The sequence below is a fragment of the Equus asinus genome, chromosome 15 (assembly GCF_041296235.1).
Source record: "Equus asinus isolate D_3611 breed Donkey chromosome 15, EquAss-T2T_v2, whole genome shotgun sequence".
NCBI classification, from domain to species: domain Eukaryota; kingdom Metazoa; phylum Chordata; class Mammalia; order Perissodactyla; family Equidae; genus Equus; species Equus asinus.
The window spans coordinates 34,415,067-34,438,668 of record NC_091804.1 but is presented as its reverse complement, the minus strand read 5'-3'; the positions used below and the strand labels follow the sequence as shown (position 1 = coordinate 34,438,668).

General features: G+C 51.5%; 1 protein-coding gene across 8 annotated transcripts in view; it reads right to left on the bottom strand.

The window, feature by feature from the left end:
- The window catches only part of TOX2 (TOX high mobility group box family member 2), a 151,694-nt gene that overhangs the window by 120,588 nt on the left and 7,504 nt on the right, over positions 1-23,602 (bottom strand). For 2 of the 8 annotated variants that reach the window (XM_070485969.1, XM_070485966.1), the window contains exon 1: positions 3,108-3,225. The exons of 4 other annotated variants lie outside the window; for them this stretch is intronic. Coding sequence is in view for 2 of the 4 variants with exons in the window: in XM_044748344.2 (XP_044604279.2) it covers positions 2,835-2,960 (126 nt within the window). In the remaining 2 variants the exon portion in view is untranslated. Of the gene's footprint in view, positions 1-2,834; positions 3,068-3,107; positions 3,226-23,602 lie in introns of those variants that run through there. 2 more of the 8 variants (XM_044748344.2, XM_044748350.2) reach the window with 2 other exon arrangements.

The following is a 23,602-nucleotide window of genomic DNA, read 5'->3' as shown; positions in this document are numbered from 1 at the left end:
CCCCCACTCTTAAGGGGCTGCTGTTGCCATGGCCTCAATTGTTCTGCACAGCAAGAAAGACCCGGAGAAGCTCAGTAGCTTGCCTCGAGTCTCATAGCCAGAAATCAAGAGAGCGAAGCCTGCACACGCAGGCCCACCTGGCTCCTATTCCAATGCCCATCTCGACAGACACCCCACAGCGGAGGCCCCACACCCTCCCTGGAAAATGGCCCCCCAGGGTCTGGGAGAAGCTGGAGAACCCACTCCCCATCTATGATGAGCTTCATTTGTGATTGTTCACACTTGTGCACACTTGCCAGGCCCCCTGGCTGGACAGAGATGGCGACTCCTGGGTGGCCCCCAGGCCCCCCGAGGCGATCACCGTGCGTGCCACCGAGGCTGCCTGCTCAGGAGCCCCGAATCCCTGCCTCTGCTCCTGATTTCATTAATTACTGGTTTGTGAATGCACGAGGCAGCAGGGGAGAGAGTCGTCATGGGTGCCACTGACTGCGGAAAGGAAATTAACTTCCAACGTGAAGCTCGTCCCCCTCTGGACGTTCCGCACACAGCCCTGATTTCCAACACGGAGAACAGGAGTGGGTGGGACCAGCCTGAATTATTTTTCTGAAGGAATCAGAGACCAAAAGAAGGTGAAGAACTTGCCCAAGATCGCAAAGCAATTACATAGCAGGATACATACATATAACTCATTTCCCGCTCCCTGGGCACTTTTGTTTTTTCCGTAAATATTCAGTGGGTGCCTGCTGTGTGCCAGACCCTGTATGCCAGCAGACATCCCGGGCCCCAGTCAAAGCTCCCCCAGAGGGGAGGGTATTTTATTTACTGAGCACCAACAAAGTGCTTTATATATCTTGTCCCGTTTAATCCTCCTAACAATCTGCCATTTTGTAGGTGCGGAAATACTGGCTCAGGGAGGTAAGGAGACCCACCTGAGATCACACAGCGGGCATGGAGCAGAGACAGGGGCTCAAAGCCCAGTCTTAAACCTGGGTACAGCCTCTGTTCTCCAAGCTCAGGAGGTGTGTCGGGGCAGCAATACTCCAGACACACCTTCTGTTCCAGGACCACTCCCTCCTCCCTTCCACACCCTTCCTCCCAGATCCATGGCTACTGTCCTGAGACCCCACCAATACCACACTGGTGACCAGCATCCAGTTAGCTCTTCAGGAAATGTTAAAAATAAAGAGTCAGATTTGTTCCAAGACAGCCAGTAAGTCCCTGTAATTAACTCCCCTCCCAGTCAAGAGCCCACGGATATGGCCAGAGACAGAAATCCATACCAGCCAGGGCCAGGAGGCAGACTGGGGCCCTGCATTCAGGCTCCCGAAGAAGAGAAGCAGATCACAGAGCCTCTGGCCATACACAAAGAGGGGAGCGCCCAGGTTATACACACACATGCATGCACACACACACACACACACACACAGTGGGAACCATGAAATCCTCCTCCTGAGCAGAGCTGCATATTCTGGGTCATTTGCTCATTCATTCACTCAACATTTGTGGAGGTCCTACCACATGCTAGGCTAAGTGTTAGACAGAGTGTGTGTGTGTGTGTGTGTGTGTACATACATACACACACACAATCATCAAACCCGGGGACAGCTATCAGCGTCCCCATTTCACAGGTGAGGAGACTGAGACGGGCAAGGCTCAAGAAGCGTGCCTTACATCACAGACTGTACCTGTGGCAGAGCTGAGATTTGAAACCAGGACCTAACCCAGACCCCAGTACACAGTAGGCACTCAATAGCGATTTCTTCAATGGCTGGCTGGCTCCAAAGCCTTCCCCTGCAGACCGGGCACCTGTGGCCTCTTGCTTTCAGACCCAGTGTGCTGAAAGCGGGGCACAGAAGCTCCTGTTTCTTGGTCTCTCTCCGTCCACCTGGATATTCCAAGGGAGGGAAGGCAGGTCTGAGAGGGCGGCTTCCACTCCTGGGACACACGTGCACAAAGCCAGATTTTCAAGGACTGTGATAAATCAGGGCACCAGAAGAGGTCGGGCCTCCTGCTCGGCTGGTGCAGCCCTGGCAACAGCAACAAGCCCCGCCCCCAACTCAGCCAACTCCCAGGACGAAGCCACTCTCCCCAGGGACCATGCCATTAAAGCTGGAAAATGCCATTAGAGTCAGGTTTCTGCATTCACAATCTCCGTCACCTATTATGCGTGTATGTGGTTGCCCTCAAATCTGGGACGACGTCCTTCCTCATTTTTGCTGTCCTTTCTTCTACGAAAGTATGGCGACTGAAGATCCCAACTGGTTACTTTTCAGTATCCTTAACGGACAAAAGGAAAATGGGGCACTCACCAAATTTTGGGAGGAATTTTTATTGATTCCACAAACTCCAAAATCCAATGGAGGAGGCAACACAAACTTTACTCCTGATGACGCCCGCAGCCGCTCCTCACCCAGGCCTCTCCCGGCTCCTCCACGCCATGGGCTATCTCCATCATGGCTTCTGGTCTGAGTCGGTCAGACACCCCCCACACCCACACCTGGCCAGGCCCACTGCAGGGTGTGCTGGATGGATGGATGGATGGATGGATGAATGAATGAAAGAACAAATGCTTCCTGAGCACCCTGGGTGCCTAAGATGCTCTGGGCACCAAGACCTGCTCTCTGGGGGCCAATCTCAGCCACTTACAGAATTCCTTTTCAAGAAGGGGCTGTCACCTGCGGGCCTCCTGGACCTTGCACAGCATCTTCATTCTACAATGTGACAGGCAGGAGTCCAGGTCCCTGCCTGCCCCTACCCCGGCCTCGTCTGTCTTCACCCCGCAGCGACGGTCTGACCACCTCCACCCCGGGAGGTGGCGGGTGCCCGCTGCTTACCTTCTGCCGAAACACACCTGCAATGCACCAACGCCTTGTAAGTAGAAGGAGCCCGAGCCTCATTCCACAGAAGCCCAGGCAGCGAGAGAACGCGCCCGCGACAGCCTCTGTGCGATTCTGCTGCATAATCAGCAGAGAAAGAGAAAAAATGCCAGAAATAGCAAGCTTTATAAGCCCTCCTGACAACTCTTGGTCCTCTATTGGCTGGAGGCCCGGCACCCCCGCCCCCCATCCCATTCCTATAAGGTGAAATGGAAAAACCTGTTATTTAACCTCTTTTATCAAAATCCATCTTCTGTCCCAATTTGGGCCTGTGTGTTTGGAGCTCCTGGAGGCGGTCTCCACGCCAGGTCTCGGGGAACGGAAGGGGAGGGAGCTCAGCTCTGCATCATTTGTGGCTTAAGGGCCATCCCCCCTCAGGCACCCCACCCTGGGAGCAGGTATCAAGCTGGCAGGGCTTTTGGGAGGCAATTTGGCAGCACCTGTCAACGTGTGAAACTTGCACGCCACTTCATTTGGCAATTAGACTTCTGAACATCCGTCCTGCAGAAACACCCGTATTCGTGTGCACAGTGCATGTCCATGGATGTTGCTTGTTACAGAGAAGAATTAGGGGCAAGCTAAATGCGTAAAACTGGGGTCAGGTTGAACAGACTGAAATACATCCACTTCATGGAATATGATGGAATGAGGAAGGTCCATAGGTGCTGACTTGGAATCGGGTGGGAGGAAAAGTCAAGAACGTGATTCCATTATTATACAAACAGTAACTGTGTGTGTGTGGATGTGCACAGTAAAAGACGCCAAACTGTTAATGGTGGTTACCCTGGGGAGCAGGAGAAGGAGGTATTTTCAGTTGCTGCTTTTTTCTTTCTTGTCTTCTTTTTTTTTTTTCTTTTCCACAAGCATGTATTACATTTATAATTTAAAACAAAAATGTAAGTGCCTCCCTGGTTCCTTCCCACTCCTCTGAAGCCAGCAGGCCAAAGGCCAAGGTCACCCTCCACAAGGCGGCATCAGGCTTGGGACAGGGCTGGCCCGAGGCCCTGTGGATCCCCCAGCATGAGCTTTCACACAAGTGCAGTTAAATTAGGGCTCCGTGAAGAGTGCGGACTTTGGAACAAGACAGAACTGGGTTCAAATCCTGGCTCTGCCTGTTGGAGCAGTTAACTTCCCTGAGACTCAATTTCTTCAACTGTAAAATGGGGATGACAGGACCTATAAAGTGCCATGTACTGTGCTGGGCACTACTGAACCAATTTTAACCCTTTTGGACATTTCAGAAACACCAGAGGTCCCAGAGGAAGCCTCTCAGAGCTGAGGGTCCCCAGGACTGAGAGTTCAGGGGAATCATCTCATTAGTGAACACTTACAACAATAATAAACTAAGTGGCAGAGACAAGGGCCTGGGGCCAATGCCACGTGACGAGGGGGGCCAACGCCCAGAGCGCCGTCGAGGCACACTCCTCCAGCCAATGGTTTCTGGTTGGTTGTTTTGATGTTTTTCATTTCTGTTTATTGTTCGCCTTCCTCACTAGGCTGTGATCTCCTCGATGGCCGGGACCATCTGTCTGTTCATCTCTGGGTCCCAGCTCCTAGCACAGGGTCTGACACACAGTAGGTGCTCAATAAATAGAAAGTACGCACAGTATCTAGATCCAAGGCCATGAACAAGCACACGGAGTTTGTCTGAAGGAAAAGGAGATGCGGATTTTGCACCGTGATAGAAAGATGGATGGAAATTTCAGACATACTGAAGATTTGGAAACACATGCACAAAGCTGGAAGGGTGCTAGAAGAAACCATCCATGAATATTTATATAAGCCTAAGATGGGAAAGGACTTTCTAAGCCAAATTCATATGGACAAGGACATCTATTTCTTCACTGCGACATTATTTATAAGAAAATGGAAATGTCAATAAAATCCATTGATAGAGGATTAATTAAATAAATCACAGCTCACAGCTGTCTGTACCATGGAGTACTATGCAGCCAGGAAAAACATTCGGCATTTACTGACATGGAAAGAAGCCCTTATTGCTTGTTGAATGTTACACTTGCTAATTGGAAACCAGAGACTCTGATAAGCAAAAGGTATAACTGATTGTCACAGGGAAGTGTGAAGGTAAAAATCCTTCAAATATCATTTATTCATTCATTCCCTCAACAAGCATTTTCTGTTCCCTCTGCCTACTTCCTGCTCCCTGCAGGGCACAGTTCCAGACGCCAGGGCAAAGTTTGAACAGGACACTCTCCTTGCCCTCAAAGATATGCCAGCTCGTGCACAGAGGTGAGAAATTACGTATCAAGAGAGACAGTGCTCACAGCTAAGGGTCCAAGGGTTTCATGGAAAAGGGTCTGTGTTGTTTGAAGTGGGATTTGAAGGAGGGGCAGAGTTGAAGTAAACAGAGAAGAAGAAAGTAGGCTAAGAGGGAGAGGTGGGACAATCCAGGGCAAGTGCAGGAAGCCCCTGCATTCTCCATCCAACACTTACGGAACTCCACCATGTGCGGGCAAGGGAGTCTGTGGGAGCTGAGCTGGGAACAGAAGATTCTGGACTTGACTTGGCCACATGTGCTGGAAGGAGCAATTCTGGGGTTGTGCTCACGCTGTCAACAGGTGTGCAGTGACAGAGCAGATTCCCGACCACGACTCACTCAGCCCGAGAGTGCCAGCCCCACGGGCAGCCAGGGCTGGGGCAGGTATGCCCACCTGGCAGGTGGGGTAACTGCGGCTCAGCAAGGCGAACCCCTGCATGTGGGATTCCAAAAGAAGTGTTCTTCGCTTTGCACTCAACATCTGGGCCAAGGAGCCCAGTACGGGGTGGAGGGAGCCACAGCTCCATGGACCCTCTGCTCAGTTCCTTCTGGGGTGGGGCCAGGGTGGGGCCACTGCATCTAGACAAAACTCAGCATTTTTTATTTTCATTTTTCGGATTTTGAGGCATCTCGATGGTGATGGTTCAAAACAAAGAGAGATGACTCAGCTTCCTGTGGAGGAGCTGCAGCCTTTTGGAAAAGATTCTTCCGTTTTAACGCTTCTCCCTTCTCGGCCACTGAGGCAGTCATCCAGGGCAGCCTGTCGTCTCGATGTTCAAGTGTTCCCAGAGTGAGGGGCAGGGAGAAGGGACAGGCCCTGGGGCCAGATGGCCTGAGTCTGAATCCTGGCCCTACCCCTTACTCACTGAGAGGACCTGGACAAACTTATACCCTCTCTGAGCCTGCATTTACTTATCTTAAGACTTCCCTGTGGGTCTTTGTGGAAGCAGCCATCATCTATGGGAAAGGTCTGGTCCTGTGTCTGGCACAAAGTAGGGGGACAATAAATACCACTGTTAATAACAACAGCCGCCTGCGCTGAGGGTCTGCTGTGCCTACATTATCTCTTTTCATCCTCACACCTGCCCAGCACAAGTTCCCATTTTACAGATGAGGAAACTGAGGCTCAAAGCCATGAGTTGACCCGAGCTTCCATCTTCCCATTTGTGAAGGTCCGTGTTACACACCCCTGGCCAACTTAGAATTGAATGTGTACAAGCTTTTTCTTTCTATCTGACTCTCTCTGCACCAGCAGCCAAATGCACACTGGCCCCTCACTGCCTTTATCTGCAAAATGGGGACAACATTCTGAGGCTGTTGAAATATTCTAGTCAAGGATTAATAAAAATTATTCTGTGAAGGGCTCAGGACCTTCAATAATATCACACCTTTCCTTCCTCTGGGACAAGGAGTCAACGAAAAGCTGAGCTCTTCACGCACAACATCCCAAGGAGAGGCACGAAGCTGTTGGGAAAACCGCCTCACAAATCTAGAGAAAACCCAAAAGCTTAGAAAGAGGTGTGAGCTCACACAGATGAAAAGAAAAGGACTTTAAAACAACCCATCATTCAAATGGCCACCCTGTGCCATGACATTAACACAGGGTCTCACAAACCTCTGTCCTGGAACCAACGTAAAAAGAAAATCTGTTGCAGGTGAACCCAAGATAACCCAGGACGGTCAAAACCCAAGTTTCCCCCACCCCTCGCATCACCCTGAAACACATGCTGACAGAGCAGCCTTAATAGTAACTGACTAATTTTAAACCCTGTGATTACCAGGGTTGATTTCCATGGAACCTTCCCTTCACAGCTCCGAGAACCTCTCGCGAGCGGTAATTGCCAAGTGCAATTTTAGCTCTGTCACATCCAGCCATCGGTGCTAACTAAGGCGGCAGAGCCTCGCCAGGTAAGCTGCTAATGAAGCCGGCTCTGCTGCTTAACTTCACAATATTGTGATGCCCCCGTCAGCACCTGTAAATGCTGAGAAGCTACAAGCTTCTCTTAAACAAATCTCGCCGGAGGGAAGTGCCTGCAGCCGCTTTGCGCCTCTCGGGCGCCCTGTCTGGATCCTCACGCCCACTGGGACATCATGGATGCTTAGTCCCACGTGCCTCCTCGAGGAAAACGCTGACCACCACAGGGCCACGCTGCGCACGGGAGCGGGCACCGAGCCCAGCCTCTCTTCCTCCTCTGCAGTCGCCTCCATTTCCCCTCTCCATCTCCACAGCCCTCCCAGAATTTGAACTCACGTCTGATGGCACAGGTGGTCACCAAATGGGCCCTCACTAGTCCTCCGACCCCACTGCATGTACTCGTTCGTGGGGCGTATGCACACGCCATGTTCCAGCCTCATTTTGTCAAAGTGCCCCATTGGCCTTGGCATCTGTCCTATGATTAAACAGCTTCCACCCACCACACACACAACCCTCCTCCTGACTGGGTCCTGACCCAGACGGTACTCTGGCACAGCTGGATTTGTTTGGGCTGACTTTGTGCTGACTTCAGCTTCCACCCAGAAATTGACAGGAGCTAGCTATGATGGGCAGAGGGATGAGAACTATGTCCTCAGGCGCCCACTATACCCAGGCAGGCACCAGGTTCTTGACACCCACATAATCCCCACAATCAGCCAGAGAGGCAACGGAGCAGGGATTCATCCCCCCTTTTTACAATTGGGGAAACTGAGGTCTGAGAACTTCCATGAGGCTGGTAAGAGGAATTTCTTTTAGCTCCAAATGTCGGTTAAGTCTATACTTCCCATGAGGAGCTGCCAAGCCTCTTCCCATGAACAAAGAAATCATGCAATCTATTTCCCTTTTTGCTTGTCTGCCAGGAAGCCCAGAGCCAGATTTGCAAGACAATTTCAAAGACTATAATAGAGTCCAGGGCCAACATATCTGTTTTTGTTTTCCACTTAGAATTTGTTCTACTTTATATTTTCCTTGGCTCTAATTTTGCAATGTTTTATATATACTTTTATATCGTTATGTGTTCTTGTGAATGAATGGCCAAAAATAAATAAAGAATCACCAAAAGCAAGACACGGAGAGGTTAGGTAGATGACCCAGGGTCCCACAGCCAGCCCAGTGGTTTGTCTACCCCAGTGCCCTCCACACTGACCCCATCTCCTTCGTCCCCTCCTCAACCACAAAAGCAGTTTCTGAGCATCTGCCAAGCACAACGCATGACAGGTCCTGCCACATCCATGTTAACTTCCCAACGACTCCAGGAGGTAACACTAACAGTAGGACATACGCTGTCCCAGGGATGTTTACAAATTTTGGTCCTCATGACAACCCTATTAGGTAGGAACAATTATTATGCCCATTTTACAGAGGTGGAAACTGAGGCACAGAGAGGTTAAGTAACTTACTAGATGTGCACAGCTAGTAAGTATCACAGAAAGGATTGGAACCAAGGTTCTGGGTCCTACCGTCCATGCTCACTACAAGACTGTCAAGAGAATCATCAAGGCCCTCATTTTACAGATAAGAATCCAAGACTCCAAGAGACAAGGGGTTCACCCAAGCTTGGATTTTGTCCAGTCTGGATGGCTGCAGATGCAGAGCGAGAAGGCAGGGGCTCCAGGGAGCCCCACTCCCAACTTCCAAGGCAAGGCCGTGCTTCTAGAAGCACAGGCACGAGGGCACTCCTGCCAGAGGTGCACAAGGAGGCTGCCAGGCAGAAACGCAAGGACTGGAAAACCTTCCCGGTCTCCGAGGCCACCTCAGCTCCCCTCCCCACCACCCTGGACCCCCCTGCGCTGGGGTCAGGCATCATAAGTCAGCTGCCCCCACACAGGAAACAGACAAATATGCTTTTTCCCACTGCACCGGCAGCTGAGCCCCAGTTCAGCCAAAGGCAGTGTGGAAACGAGCTCTGAAGCCTGAAGACCCAGCTTCGAATCCCAGCTCTGCCACTTCCCAGTGGTGAACCCCGGGTGAGGGTGGCCTCTCCATAGTGGGGTATCAACACCACCACTCGCTGGATGTCTGCAGAGACTGGCAGAGCCTGCTGGCCCCATGCCCTCCACCCAGAGTAGATTTGCCACCGTTTCAGTGCCCGCCTCCAGCAGCGTCCTGGCATCTCCTGCCAGGGCGTCAATCAGGAGATGATAGAGGGAGGGGGACAGAGGGAGGTTCGCTCGAATTTATCTCACTCAAGACAAGCTTTCTGGGACAAGACGGAAGAATAAAATCAAATAATAAAATGTGAGGTTGAATAGAAACCCAGAGTCAGGACTGATTTTTCTAGAACTTCTCAGTCCGATCTCAGGCAGGGAGGGAGGGCTAAAGGGGGTCTCCATGGGTCACCCCACTGCTGGTGGCATCTGTGACAGGCCCTTCTCGTGGTCATGGCGGCGGGATGGGCCGTCGGCCATGTGATGCATGCTGGTTGCCATGGTTTCTGTTTATTCTGGGGAAGACAGCTTCCCTGACATCCAGGGCTGCTGCAGGGGATGGTGTGCTGCTCTGTACAGTAAGGGAGGTCCCCGCACCGGCCGCAGCCGCCACAGGCAAGAGCCCGCCTGCAGATGCAAAGGCCCTAACGCTGACTCAGCCCACGGGGGACGGGACAGGCCCCATTTTCAGATGAGGAAACCGAGGCTCAGGGCTGGGCGGTGACTTGCCCAGAGTTTCACGGCGACATCAGTGAGGAGCAGGGATTCAAACTCAGATTTGTCTAACCTGTCCCATTTTTCCATCTCTGTGCTGGCTCACTGATGGTCATTATTCTGGTTCCCTGGGACTCTGTGCCTTTTCCAAAACCGCGCCCCCTTGACTGAAGCTGTTGAAGATGCTATGGAACATCAAAGGCAGCTCCTGGGAGCAAGCAGGCCAACCCCAGAGGGACTCAACACTCAGATCCCCCCTCAGGACACCCATCCAGGCCTGACATGTGGACACAAGGCTGGCTTGGGGATAGGGGCTTGGGGTTCCGCTGGTCAGGAGAGTTCCCCAAGCGTTCCTACTGTGCACCCTCCCCACAGGTCTCCCCACCCAGATCTATCCCATTGCCCTCAGTTCACGGATCAAAGATCACAGCCAACAGAACTAAATCCAAAACTCTTACTTAACCCAGCACCCCAGCCCTGCTTATCACTCACACCACACCCCCCTCCAATCCTGCACATCTGACCCCTCCCTCACCACCTCCCTGCCCTTTCCAATTCCCAAATCCCTCCTCGCCTGCAAAGGTTTCTCTGGGGCCCACACGAGCATCGAATCTCTCCCTCCTCCCAAAGGACACCAAGCCCCACTGCCCTGTGAGCGAGCTGCCCGTGGAAAGGTCTATTCCCACTCCCCCCTGAGACTGCGTACACAGGGGATGCTCAGAGGATAGCCACAAACCCAAAGTTCCTTTCTCAGCTGAAGCTTGCTGACCCTTCAAGGGAACTGGCACTTCACTGGGTGCTCAAACGTGCCAGGTCCCTCCTTCCACAGGGCCTTTGCACACACTGTTCTCCCTGTCTAGAATGCCTCCCCTGTCCCAGCAGCTCCTAGTCTTCCTACAGGTCTCAGCTTAAGGGTCAGGGAGCTCCCGCCTGCGTTTGCACAGCTCTCCCAGTCACACCTGTTACACTCACATTGTGTGCTGAATTAGGTGGCTATTTATTAGCTAGACTAGAGGTCACAGAAGCACAACACTGGGTCTGCCTTGTGCACTCCGGAGTCCCTGCCACAGAGCTTGGTGCGCAGCAGGGGTCCATAAATGTCTGTCTGAAGGAGCGAGGGCAGCTGTCGTAGATTACCAAGATGACCATGGGTCCTCCCGTTTCTGCACCATGCTCTCTGCCCAGTGATGTTCCTGCTCCTCTCACCAAGAGCTGAGTCTGTGTCATCATGCCTGGAAGGCGGGCTTAGCCAGGCTACTTTATTTGGCCAATGAGACAGCAGCAAATGTGCCACAAGCAAAGCTTTGACCCGCACTTGTGCACTGGAGCTCGTGCGGTGCTGGGAACCCCACAGCGCCAGGAACGAGCCCGCGCTGGCCTGCGGGAGGACGAGAGGCCACGGGGAGAGCTGAGCCAGCCCCTGGCCAGCAGCCTGCCAACTGCTGGACTGTGAGCAAGGCCATCCTAGATCACCCAGCTGCCAGGTGACCAACTAACTGACCGCAGATGCAGAAGAGAGCCCCGCAGAGGCCAGCCAGCCCGGCCCAGCAAGCCCCCCAGCCAACCCACAGATTGTGTGCTAAATAAAATAGTAGTTTTAAACCACTAATTTGGGGTGGCTTGTTAGGCAGCAATAGATAACTGATCCAGGAGCTCACAGCCAAAGAACACGTGTCCGGTCTGTACAACAATAAGTTGAGAACAAAGCCTCCTGGGAGGTGGAAAGCAACTGGGGCGTGAGGGTCAGGCCTCGGGGTTTGAGCCCTGCTGGCCTATGACTTTGAATTGAGCCTGGACATGGTGGGCACTCACCCTGTGCCCAGGTCTGCCCATCCCTGCAGTGGGAATAACACACCCTACGCCAAGTCTTCTCAGTGGGGATGGTTTGAGTCAAAACAGGGAACACACGGGAAAGGACCTCCCAGAGGAAGCTGAAGACCCTCTGCATATGGGACATGCGCTGCAGAATAAAGCTCAATACTTCAGAGCTAGAGAGATTCCGGTTCATGATCCACTCTGCCACCTACAGGCTGTGTGACCAAACACAAGTTTCTCAACCTCTCTGAGCTTCAGGTGTCTGTGACATGGTAACAATAATACGTAATTTGCAGGGCTATTGTGAGGGTTATATGAGACAGTATACGTAAGACACCTAGCTCAGTGCCTGGCGCATAGTAGGTATTCAATAAATAGTAGCTCCTCCTCCATCCCCACCCCCACTTCACTGGTACTTCTCACACTATCATCTTAGCCCCAGCGCTCCGCTTGGCAGTAAGAGTTTCTGTGTTGGACATCAGCATCTCGTGCCAGGTGCCAAGTTGTGACTGTAGCTTATGTAACATCCTGAGAGAGAGAGAGAGAGAGAGAGAGGTTTACTTGAGGATGAGAAAGAGCCGGGTGTTGCCAGCTTTGACTGGGGGAGAAAACTCAGGCCACGGGGAACAGAGTGAAGAAGACCGAAGATGAGTCCTCACCACAAAGCCTTGACACAGCCGAAGCCCACACCTGCCTGCAGCTGGGGCAGTGATCTGTAGTCCTTCCTCCACTCGCCCCAAGGCCCCGACGCACAGCATGGGGCTGGCGGCCACGGAGGAGCGAGGCAGGAAGGTGGGCTCCTCTCAGTGGCAAGGCGACCAGCTCTCACCCACACTGAGATCCCTGGAGGGCAGTATGACTCCAGGACCTCAGTCCCACAAGCAGCTACAACAAAAGTGGGAGCCCCTCTGCCCGAAGGACCCCACATGCCAAGAAAGTGGTCTACAGGGAGGGTCCAGGACGGACTCCCCCCAGCCCCCAGCACACACATACACTGATGAAGAAGTTGAATCCAGGGGGCCTGACATGTGGGAAGATGGCCCCAGCGTGGGGGCGGGAAGGGCCCCAGAGGAGAGGGGCACAACACTGGATTCCGCCCACATCACGCCTGCCCCAGAGCCCTCCGTGGCTCCCCACTACAGGACTCCAACTCCAGGGTCTGGCACTCAAGGTTCTTCTAAGCTCCCGGGGGCCTCCTCTTCCACACCAGCCTGGACCCATCCAGCCAGGTCTGCAGTGGTTCCCAAAGCCTGATGTTCCCTCTGCCTTTACCACGCCCCCTCCCTACACGCTGTGGTCCTGGAGGAGGAGAATGGGGATTCTGGCAAACAGGTTTGGGTTCCAATCCCAGTGTGACCACAGCCCGGTCACCTCCCCTTTGGAGCCTCAGCGCATCTCCACAGCAGGGACGGCTTCTGTTTCAAGGGTTGTTGTGAAGGTTAAATAAATAGCATAAATGAAATACCCATCCTGTGATGGATACTAAATAAATGCCTGTTCTGTTCTCCCCTCCTCCACATGTCCCCATCCTACCCTTCTTGGAGGTCCTGCCGAAATGCCTCCCTCCACCAGGAAGCCCTCCCGGAACACTGCCGGTCTAAGGGCTTCTCTCTCTCTCTCCTCCTTTCTCTCTCCTCCCTCTCCCTTGGGCTCTGAAGTAAGAGCTGCCTCATTCTGCGCAGACCCCGACCCATCCACTCATCCCTACCCCCAGGCTCCATCACAACCTAAGGACAAGGACCAAGGACCAAACACAACCAAAACCTCATGAGGCTGGGGCACAAACAGGGCCCAGAGAGCAGAAGGAGCTTACCCAAGGTCACACAGCAGAGTGGAAACAAGAGCCAAGAGTCCTGTCTCCCAGTCCACACTCCTCAAGGCCATTCTCAGGCCAGGGTACAGTATGTGGACGCTGATGGGCTCCCACTCAGATCCGTCTCTTCAGGCAGTGTGCTCATCCCCCAGTGGCCGTGAGTGCTGATGCCCACAGCTGCCCCTTCTCTGCAGAGCTGCCCCTGGCTGATGGGGGAAAAGCAGAGGAAGCATGACACCTCTCCCTCACCCCTCCCTGAGGAAGCCCACGGCCAATGACCAGCTGACATGGGGTGTACCAAAGGCCACCCCCACTCCGGCCTCCATATGGGACCAGCTCTGTAGTATCACTCATGCTCAGGGCTCACCGTGGGATCGGGCTTAAGCAGGTGCCCAGCTGAGACCATCTCCTTGCTCACCTTCTCCCCTGGCCCTGTCCTGCTGCCCCCACTCCCCTTCTCATAAGAGCACTCCCTACTCAATCTCCTTCCCCAGAATCTGCTTCTATGGAGCTCAGCCTGACACAAAGGCCTTCGTTTTTAACCTGTGGTCCACTGACCCACAGCTCAGCATCACCTGGACCTTGTTAGAAATGTAAAGTCTCTGGCCCCACACTCCAGATCTACTGACTCAGAATCTGCATTTTAACAAGACCCTACGTGATTCACATGCATGTCAAAGTTTGAGAAGTGCTGGCTTAAGGTAGGTAGTTCCGAGCCCACCGTGGGGATCATCTAACTAACACGGTATTAACCAAAACCGCCCATCTGTTGTGGCGATCATATACCTAGCATGGGCGCTAGCCAACCTGACCATGGACTGTGAGGTGAGCCAGCTGGTATGGACACAACCAGCCCCACCACCAGCTGTGTGATCTTCACGGTCTCTGCTCCGGGTGACTGTATGTTCCATCATCACCCAGGTAGAAGTTCCGTGTCCTGGTTTGAGCTCCAACCCCAAGCACCTTACTCAGTCACCAGAATTCTGTTTCTCTTTGACACCATAGGAACTGGTCCCAGTGTTTGCATTAGTCAATTAAAGCCTTTGCTTCTACTTCCTCCTTGAAGGGACCCCACCCCCAACACCACAGTCTAGGAAAGGCTCCCTCAGGGCACCCCTGGGGAAGATGCTGGAAAGAGGGGCCAATGGGATTGACTCTCCAAGACCCTGGAGGAGGGAGGGAGGGGGAGCAAGGCCACTGATGTCTCTGCTCTGGAGGAAGCAGCTGCTAGCTTTCCCTGAGTCAGAAGCCCCTCTTCAGAGGCCCCACTCCAGCCCACCCAGGGTGTGAGCCCCTCAGAGCCCCTCTGAGGGGATGTCCGTGACCTTTGCAAAACTAAATGCAATAACCAAGTCCTCCGAGCCGAGCGGACCCCAGGGCCAGCCCCGGAGGCTGCAATAATCCCGACGTGTGTTTGGACAGGAGGCACCCTGCAAAGCTCGGTCAACTCTGTGTGTCGCCTGAGGAGGGAAGCGGTTCACCTTTCGCTAATCGCCCTAATTCATTTTTTATTACTAACTTTCCTGTTTTCTATTTGCCGTCTGATTGAAGATATTACCAAAGGCATTTAAACAGCGTCAGACGGCACCACAATGGCAAACATAACTCTTTTTATTGAAATCTGCATTAATATACATATAATTCCCTGATCACAAAGACCTCATGGTCCACATGTTAGACCCTAAGTGAAGGCAGATTTCGCAAGAGGGATAGACACAATTGACGGTTTTTCAAAAGATAATAAGCCGTGCCAGGAGGGTGCAATAAAATGGGTGCCGTCCTATGCTGTTGGGGAACATGGATGACTCTTTTGGAAAAATGGCATGACAACCTGAATCAAAACCATAAACATGCTCACTCCTTTTGACCCAGGAGTCCTAGTGTGGCCCCAAGCCACTCTCTCTATCACATCCCACATCCAACCCATCCCCAAATTCGTATATTCTACTTCCTAATATCTGCCGTACCCTCCACTTCTCTCCACGCCCACCCTCCCACTACAGTCCAAGCCAGAGGGGCCCAATGGAACTTTCTGCAATGATGGGAATGTTCCATATCTCCATGGCCCAAGAGGGGCTATCGTAGTGGCTAGAGAGCCCTTGAAATGCGGCTAACGTGACTGAGGAATGAGATTTGATTTGATTTTAAATTTAAAAAGCCATGTGTGGCTAGTGGCTACCATGTGGGATAGGATAGCCCTAAGCCATTATCAATTCTCTCCTTAACCATGGCAGTCACCTCCCAACCGTCCCCCTGCCTCCACTCTTGCCCCCATCCAATATTTTCCCCATAAGACAGCCACAAAGATTCTTCTAAAATGTAACACACCTCAACTCTCACTGCCCTTGAGACAAGCCCAAGCTCCTGGACACAGCCTTCGAGGCCCTGATTCCTCGGGACAGAGAGCATCCCAGCTCTCAGGAAGCCTATGGTGTTCCAGGAACCAGAGAGGCAAGGACAGCGGCACAGAGGACAGCAGTGAAGGCCTCCAGGAGGGGGTGGCACCTGAGCAGAAACTCACAAGACACGTATGTAGGAGTTTGCCAGGGAGGTGGGGCATGCCAAAACCAGACGCACAGCAATCAGAGCGGCTCTGACAGATATATCTCTGAGCCAGCAGCCGAGGGCCCCACCCTTGTGAAGCTGACATCCTAGTGGTGGGGGTGGGACATAAATTATAAACATAATGAATCGGGAAATCATACCTTGTAAAAAGGGGAAAGAGAAAGATGGGGAAGGGATTTCTCAGGGACCAGGCTGGGGTGGAGCCGTCTGCAGCGCTGAATATTAAGAAAGGGAAGCGTCCAAATAAACACTGTTCTGGAGTCTGCATGGGGGACAGGAGGGGGGTTTCCCCCCATTTTCTAAACTCTTTGGAAGGTAACATCATCTTCGTAAATTACAGTTTAACAAAAACAAAGGGGAGATAACATTAGGAGAGAAGGCACCAAAAAGTCCTTGCTCAGCAGAAACGTTCCCACGGACCGGAGAGATTCCGTTATCTCCGAAGGCCAGCCCAACTGTGCCCCAGATACCCCAGCCCAAGCAACCGGGAGCGACGCCTCCCTTCTGAAAATGGCAAGGTCACCACTGCAGGGAGAAGGGAAGTGGACAAAACAGGTGGCTGAGGTCTGCCAGCCCTTGCCCCAGAGAGTCGAGCGTTGATTAAAAACCATGAGGGCGAGGATTTCAAACATCAACCCTCTTGACTCCCATTTCAGCTTTCTTCCTTGGGCTTGGCAGGAAGTGAGGGTGGCATGTTGCTACAACGGGAATTCACATTTATTAACACTGGCAGCCTCAGACGCTGAGTCTGTCACCTTTATGTGTTTAATCCTCCCTGCAACAATGTACAAATAAGACAAGTGAGGCCAAGAGAGGGTGAGTGAATTATTCTTGGAAGCACAGCCCAGGATATGTTATGGTGGCCATCTCTGGAAATATAACTGCCACATTGATTCATTCATTCTCTCAACAACTTTTTACTGAGTACCTGCCACACAGCAGACACCAACCTAAAGCGCTGGAGACTCAGTAGTGAAGAAAATAAACACGACCCCAGTGGTTTGAAAGCGTACCGTCCTGAAGGTAGAAAAGACACTCAAGTAAGCTCACAGATAGCCCACGCAACGGAGAAAGACACACCCTAGAAGCTGTGATAGAGGACAATGGTAACTGCGCAGAGGAGAGCGTCAGAATCTTTGAGAAGGAGAGGATAAAGCTGAAACCTCAAGGGTGAACAGAAGCCAGCCATGTGAAGAAGGAAGGCAGGAACAGTCCAGGCAAAGGGAACAGCTTGGGCAAAGCCGTCAAGCAAAAAAAAGGCACTGGGGGGAGGCGGGGAGTGTCTGGGAAACAGCAGGAAAACCAGGGTGCTAGCATGAGTCGACGAGGGGAGGCCAGCTGTGCTCACCACCATGTTCCCAGCACAAAGCCTGGTGGCTGGGACAGAGCAGCCAGGAGTGACACTGGACAAGCAGGCAGGGGCTAGCTGACACCAGGACTTATAAGCCAAAAAAGGCATTTGATGCCAACTACACCCCAGGGGAAGCCACTGGAAGGTTTTAAGCAGAAGTGTGACAGGTTGGTAAGACTTCACCAAGCTACAACAGGGAGCCATTGAGCAGTTCGGCACAGAGAAACGACAGGATTTGATTTCTGCATCTGAAAGATCTTGATCATGGACAGGATGGCTCCTCGGCTCATCCTGATGTGTGGCTGGTCGTCACTGGTTGGTAAACGTCCCCAAGAGCTAAGCATCCCCAGCTGGCATGTGGGAGGTGGCCACCTTTCAGAAAAGCAAGACACAGCAGTAAATGACAAGATATGTTGACAGGGCATCAGACAGACGCACGGGTGTCAGCAGATGGAAAACTGTCCCAGAGAACGCCTCCAAGGGTCGTGGCTTATTGTTAATGTCGAGCCATTAGGAAAACACAATTATGTGCTTCAGCGATACTGTAAGACATAATCCACGACAGCGTGCAAACATTTAGCGCTCCATCCAAAAGACAGGCGACACGACTCGCAGAAGAGCAGCTGGAGGAAAGGCTGCCGTTGCACAGGTGGGCGGTTGGGCCCTTCAGTATTTTTTTTCTCTTTGTCTCATTTAAAATCAAAGCCTGGCCCTTAGGCATTTGGAAAGGGAATTAAACTGAACTGTCCCAGGTGCTTAAACACACATTATTAGCTCATTTACTTGCATAAACAGGTAAACACTGTTAATCCCATTTTGTAGATGAGGAAACTGAGGCCCGGAGATATTAAGTAGCTTTCCCACTCCAGCCTCATCTCTCAACATTCTCCTCCCCTCCTATATCTTTGCACATGCCGTTCCTTCTACCTGAAATGCTTTTCTCTACCTTCTTCACCTGGCCAATTCACCTGCAAGCACAGGCTAGTTGTCCCCTCCTCTGCCTACCCCCAGCCTGGCCTGGTGGTCTTATACCCATTTGGAATTGTGTATTTTTACCTGTCTCTCTAATAAGATTGTGGCTCCTCAAGGACAAGACCAGGTCTTAATCACCTGTTCATGCCTGGCACCTACCACAAAGCCCTGCACACAGCAGCCAATGGATGTTCTTTGCATGGCTGAACGGATGGATGAATAAATGAATTAACTCTTAATAAGTTGCAAAGCCAGCATTTGATGCCAGGCCAATATGACTCCAGAGTCTGTGAGGGTCTTAGATAGATCAATCAAAAAATGTACACAAGCATGAAATACATTACACAACAGACTGAGGGCTTCAGTCATCCCTCCACAAAGATACCAAAAGGACCACCCCTCGGGAAAACAGGATGATGAATAAGGATAAAGGGTTAACCAAACCCTTTTCCCTTTTGCAAGGGAATTTCACCCTTGTTAATTGTCTCGAATAAGTCTCCTGGAAACCAGATGAAGGGAGGATGTTAACTATGTTACTAGGCAACTCTGCTTATGGTCAAAATGACCCCTGATTCGGAAGTTGCATCTGGACTGCAGGAACTCTCAATAAATTATAAATATCTGATAAAGAAGCCATACTTGGGGTTTTCCTGAGTGCAGTGACTCTCCTAACTGACATGCCCCTTGCAGGGACCCCTGAAGCGAAGACTATGGAATTGTTACAAAAATATAAGTCCTTTGGGGAATGAGGCTTCCAAGCCTGGGTGGCTTCCAAACCCACCCGAGGTGGCTCTCATTCTCCTGCAACTGAACTAAAACCTGGGGAAGGGGGGCGGGCAAAGAGAAGAGCTGCTGGCCACCTCCGCAGACAAGTGCAGACACCGCTGCGAGAACTATCCCCGGGAAGAGGAACAGATCCTGTGCCCCGTTGGCAGCCGGCGGTTCCTGTCCCAACTCCTTCAAGGAGACAGGTGCCAAGTGTCGCCTGTGTGAGTCTTGCGCATCTGCACATTTCACTGAACCTTAAAGAGTCCCTGTGGAAGCTGCAATGAGAAAGAACAGAACTGATACAGGAGCGAAAGGAGACAGTCCCACCCAGAACCACCATCACCCCTGTTCTGAACTGGAAAGCTCCCTAGACTCTATCACTTACAAAAGACAAAAACCTGGGGTGAGCCTGTGCTCTCGGTCCTACAGAGGACCCAGATGACCCAAACAGCACCTGGCAGCAGGAATGAGGAAGGAGATAACTCATTTGATCTCCCAGAGGCCTCATCACAAACCTGAGATGCAAGTGTGATTAGGTGAGGAAACTGAGGCTCAGAGAGGCTAAGTGACAGGTGCAAAGTCACACAGATTGTAAGTGCCAGGATGTGAGCCCAGGCACTTCCATTGAACTCAAAGTCATCACACTTGAATCCACGTCTGGTTTTGCATAAAAATTAGCTTACAGCTCAAGTGGACGCATAGAACAGAGAAAGCTGGGGGGGGAGGGGCCTCTGTAAATAATATAGGTAGCGTCTAATAGGCACTCAGTAAATATGTGCAGAATAAATGAGCAACAAAAGGCCCAGGGTCCATCTTCCACATTATCAAGTTCAGTTCAAGTCAAATCGCAGCACAATGGAACAATAAAATTTATGCATGAAATTGACCCTGGGTTATACTACTGAGTTGGATTCGTTTCCAACAAGTTTCTAAATCATTCCTGCAAATTACGCCCGACTTCGAGATAAGCACGTTTTAATTAGCTGTAATATGTAGGCATTCTATTAGCAAATGATGTTTGAAGCTGAAAACAGAGGCAGGAGGCCCTGCTGGGAATCCCCTAGTCCCCAGAAGAGCTAACACATCAACAGTACACACAAGGGGCAAGCTGACCCACTCTCCCCTCTCTCAGAGGGCAGGAGCTCGCCTGGCAGCGTGGAGGCTGCAGGAGAGAGGAGCAGAGAGGGCACAGGTGAACCCCTGCTCTGCCAACCAGCTCCTCTGCCGCATTTGGTGGCCTGATCTATTCGGATCTTAGTTCTCTCACCTACAAAATGGGGACACACGTGCCTAGCACAGTTCTTATGAAGAATCAATGAGAGGATATGAGTGAATGAGCCTGAGATGTGCTAAGCGCCCAGGGAACAATCTGTGCTTTTTTCTACCCTACTTTTCTCCATAAAATAGCACAAAATTTAAAAATCAGTGAGAGGGGACTTTTTGTTTCAGATGGTAGATACAGCATACACTTTTTACCTCTCCTCTCTTCTAAACCCAGGAAAAAATAAAAATAAAAAGGAGATATGCGCACACACACATATACACATATTCATAACTCAAATATATACATATATATTCATAATTCAGATAGACTGATGAAAACACAATAACTCCATAAGCGCCCATAAGAAAACAAGAAAGGCCTGGGGATGAGAAACATCGAGAGTGTGCTGAAAAGTAGAAAGTCAAAGAGACAGACTGACAATGAAACTGAGCAGCTCTAAGGAGCCAGCACACCAACACAAGAACTCTGCAGAAGCTCTTTTCCTAACGGAACCCCAGAACATCCCAAGAGAGAGGCAGGAGGGTAGAGGAGGTGACTGGACCTCTGTGTTAGCCTATAAGCTGACGGCTGGTCTGGCCTCCAGGCTAAAGCCAGGGAGAAGAATTATTTAATTAAAGTGAGAGAGCTGCCTCAGGATCCCCCAGGGATGGGCACAGGGCAGGAAAACCAAAGTGCAACAGCGCCCACAGGTTCCTGCTGGCCTCCAAGAGGGACAGACGTCCCCAACCTCACGAGAGCTTGTCCTATGCTCTAATAGAAGTCCCCGGCTTCGAGTGTGCACCCACAAATCACACCCAGGGCACCTAAAATTAACATTCACATTGTCTACCCACACCATCGTGGCTTTCACAGGTGTTGAGGAAACTCACAAGTACAAAACAGATTCATAGACTCTGTTTAGAAATAAATGTCAACCAAGAATCACTAGGCATTTGTAGCAAATATCAGCACAAAAGAGAGACCTCAAAGTGAACAGAAGAACTAACCACCAAGAAAACAGAGTTAATACAGGAAACAGAAGATAATTTTTCAAAAATTGAATTATCATCTTCAAAAAGATTCAAGATATTCACATATCCATAAAAAATATAGGCTACTGTGATATAAGGTCAATCAAGAAAGAATATAGAATTCTGTGAAATGAAAACGTGATTACAGAACTAGAAACAATAAACTTATTAGAAGTGTTAAACTGAAGTACGCTTATGACTGGAAGTATGCCCGCCAAACTCCCCTCAGGGGTTAGCCCCAGGGAGAAGAGGGGTGCAGCAGGGAAAGGAAAAGAGAATGAGAGGGACTCCACTTCTTTCCTTCATATTCTAACATATTTCTGTGTATGTTACAAAGAACAAAAACAAAAAGAAAAGAATGGCAGGACTCAAGATAAAAGGGGAAAATGAAAGAGGAGTGAAAGGAATTTGAGAGTGAGTTAATAAGCAGAAGAGTGGCATAAGATGCCATGTTATGGCTACAAGTGACCCACTCACTTCTCTGGGCCTCCTGGGAGCTCAGAGAAGATGAAGAGGATGGTGAAGAAGCAGCCATGGACACTCACCCACATGGAGGCGGGGGCAGGGCACGAGCCTCTTGTTGAAGAACATGACAGGACTTCAGCCCAAAGAGAAAGCCATGGTCCCCTGCCCAGAGGTGACTCCAGCCCAAAGAGAAAGCCATGGTCCCCTGCCCAGAGGTGACTCCAGCACAAAGAGAAAGCCATGGTCCCCCGCCCAGAGGTGACTCCAGTGCAAAGAGAAAGCCATGGTCCCCTGCCCAGAGGTGACTCCAGTGCAAAGAGAAAGCCATGGTCCCCCGCCCAGAGGCTACTCCCTTGGGCCTGGCCCAGGAGCTCCTCAGAAATGAATCTGGAGTCCTTCCCACTGCACAGCAAAATGTGTGACATCTCAGTGCAAGAACACGGGAATCCTACCCTGGAATGTGTAAGAGAAGCTCCTTGGGCCCCAGAACATTCTGTTAATTTTAATTTTTTTTCACCCACTGGACTTAAGAAGTAGCTATCCTGCCGCTGTCACTCACATCATGAGATAAAGAAGAATCTTCAGCCAGTGAATCAAAGTTGCTCAAAATCATCAACATGCCAGCCCTTGATTTTGTGGGAAGCAAACGGTGAGTTTTCTCCCCAAGATACAGCTCCCTGAGATGGATACTGTGGTGCTCCCCTTCTGATGCATTCATCTCCCAACTGCTGGGAATATCTGTGTCTGGGCTCTCGGCTGCACCCCACACCGGGACCTGCTCTCTGCCACAGGGAACTAGCTCACCCAAGGGGACTGCCTGCAGCCAATGACCAAATGAACAAGAATCAAGGGCATGGGCAGCCCCTAGCCTCAGTTTGGAACAACTCTGAAGAGCCAGCAAAGCTCCAGAGCCCGCTGTGGGATGGCTTTCACCAGTAGCCACGTTCCGGGCCAACTTCTCCCTCTACCCCACCATGCCTCCCTCACTCCCTTACAGGTGCGCCTCCTGAGAACTTCCCACAAAAAACCCTTCCACAGGCAACTCTCCACCTCAGAGTCTGTTTTCAGGGAACCCAATGTAAGACTCTCTCCAAGGGGAAGGAGACTCTCTCCACGACCTACGAGGAGGCAGAGGAAGGCAAGAGACTCTGGGACACATGACTGCGTCCCAGCCAAGGCCACACGCCCCAGGCCAGCCATACATCCCTGCTGCCCTTGGCCGAGCGGGGAAATCCTCCCATCTTCTACTCTAGAGCCGTGTTCTCTAAGTGTGCCTCCCAGGCCAGCAGCACCAGAGTCATTGACTTTTTAGCAGTGCACATTGTCAGCCCTTCCCCAGACCTACTGAATCCGAACTTATGGGAGTGGCGCCCAGCAATCTGTGTTTTCATGACTGTCCAGGTGATTCTGTTGCACTAAAGTCTGAGAAGCAGAGCATCCCTGGCTACAGGGGGCGGGAATCAAACACACGTCATGAAACTTGCGCATCAGCAGAAGACCAAGAGAGACAGCCACTGACAACAGTCTGAGCCAGCAACATTACGTATTCCATACTCTGCACCACCCCTCTGGCTCCAAGGCACCTCTCTGCTTAAAACCCACCTGGCTGGGATGAGACACTCTTTCTACCGATCTCCACTGGTGCCCCAGCTCCCCTGCAGGCCGGGTGCCCTACCTTAGGCTGACCATGTCTCCAAACCACCTGCCAACCCACCTTGCGATGGCTGCTCCCTCTGCCTCCAACACTCTCCCACCACTCTACACGCCATGTAGCCCACCTGGTGTTT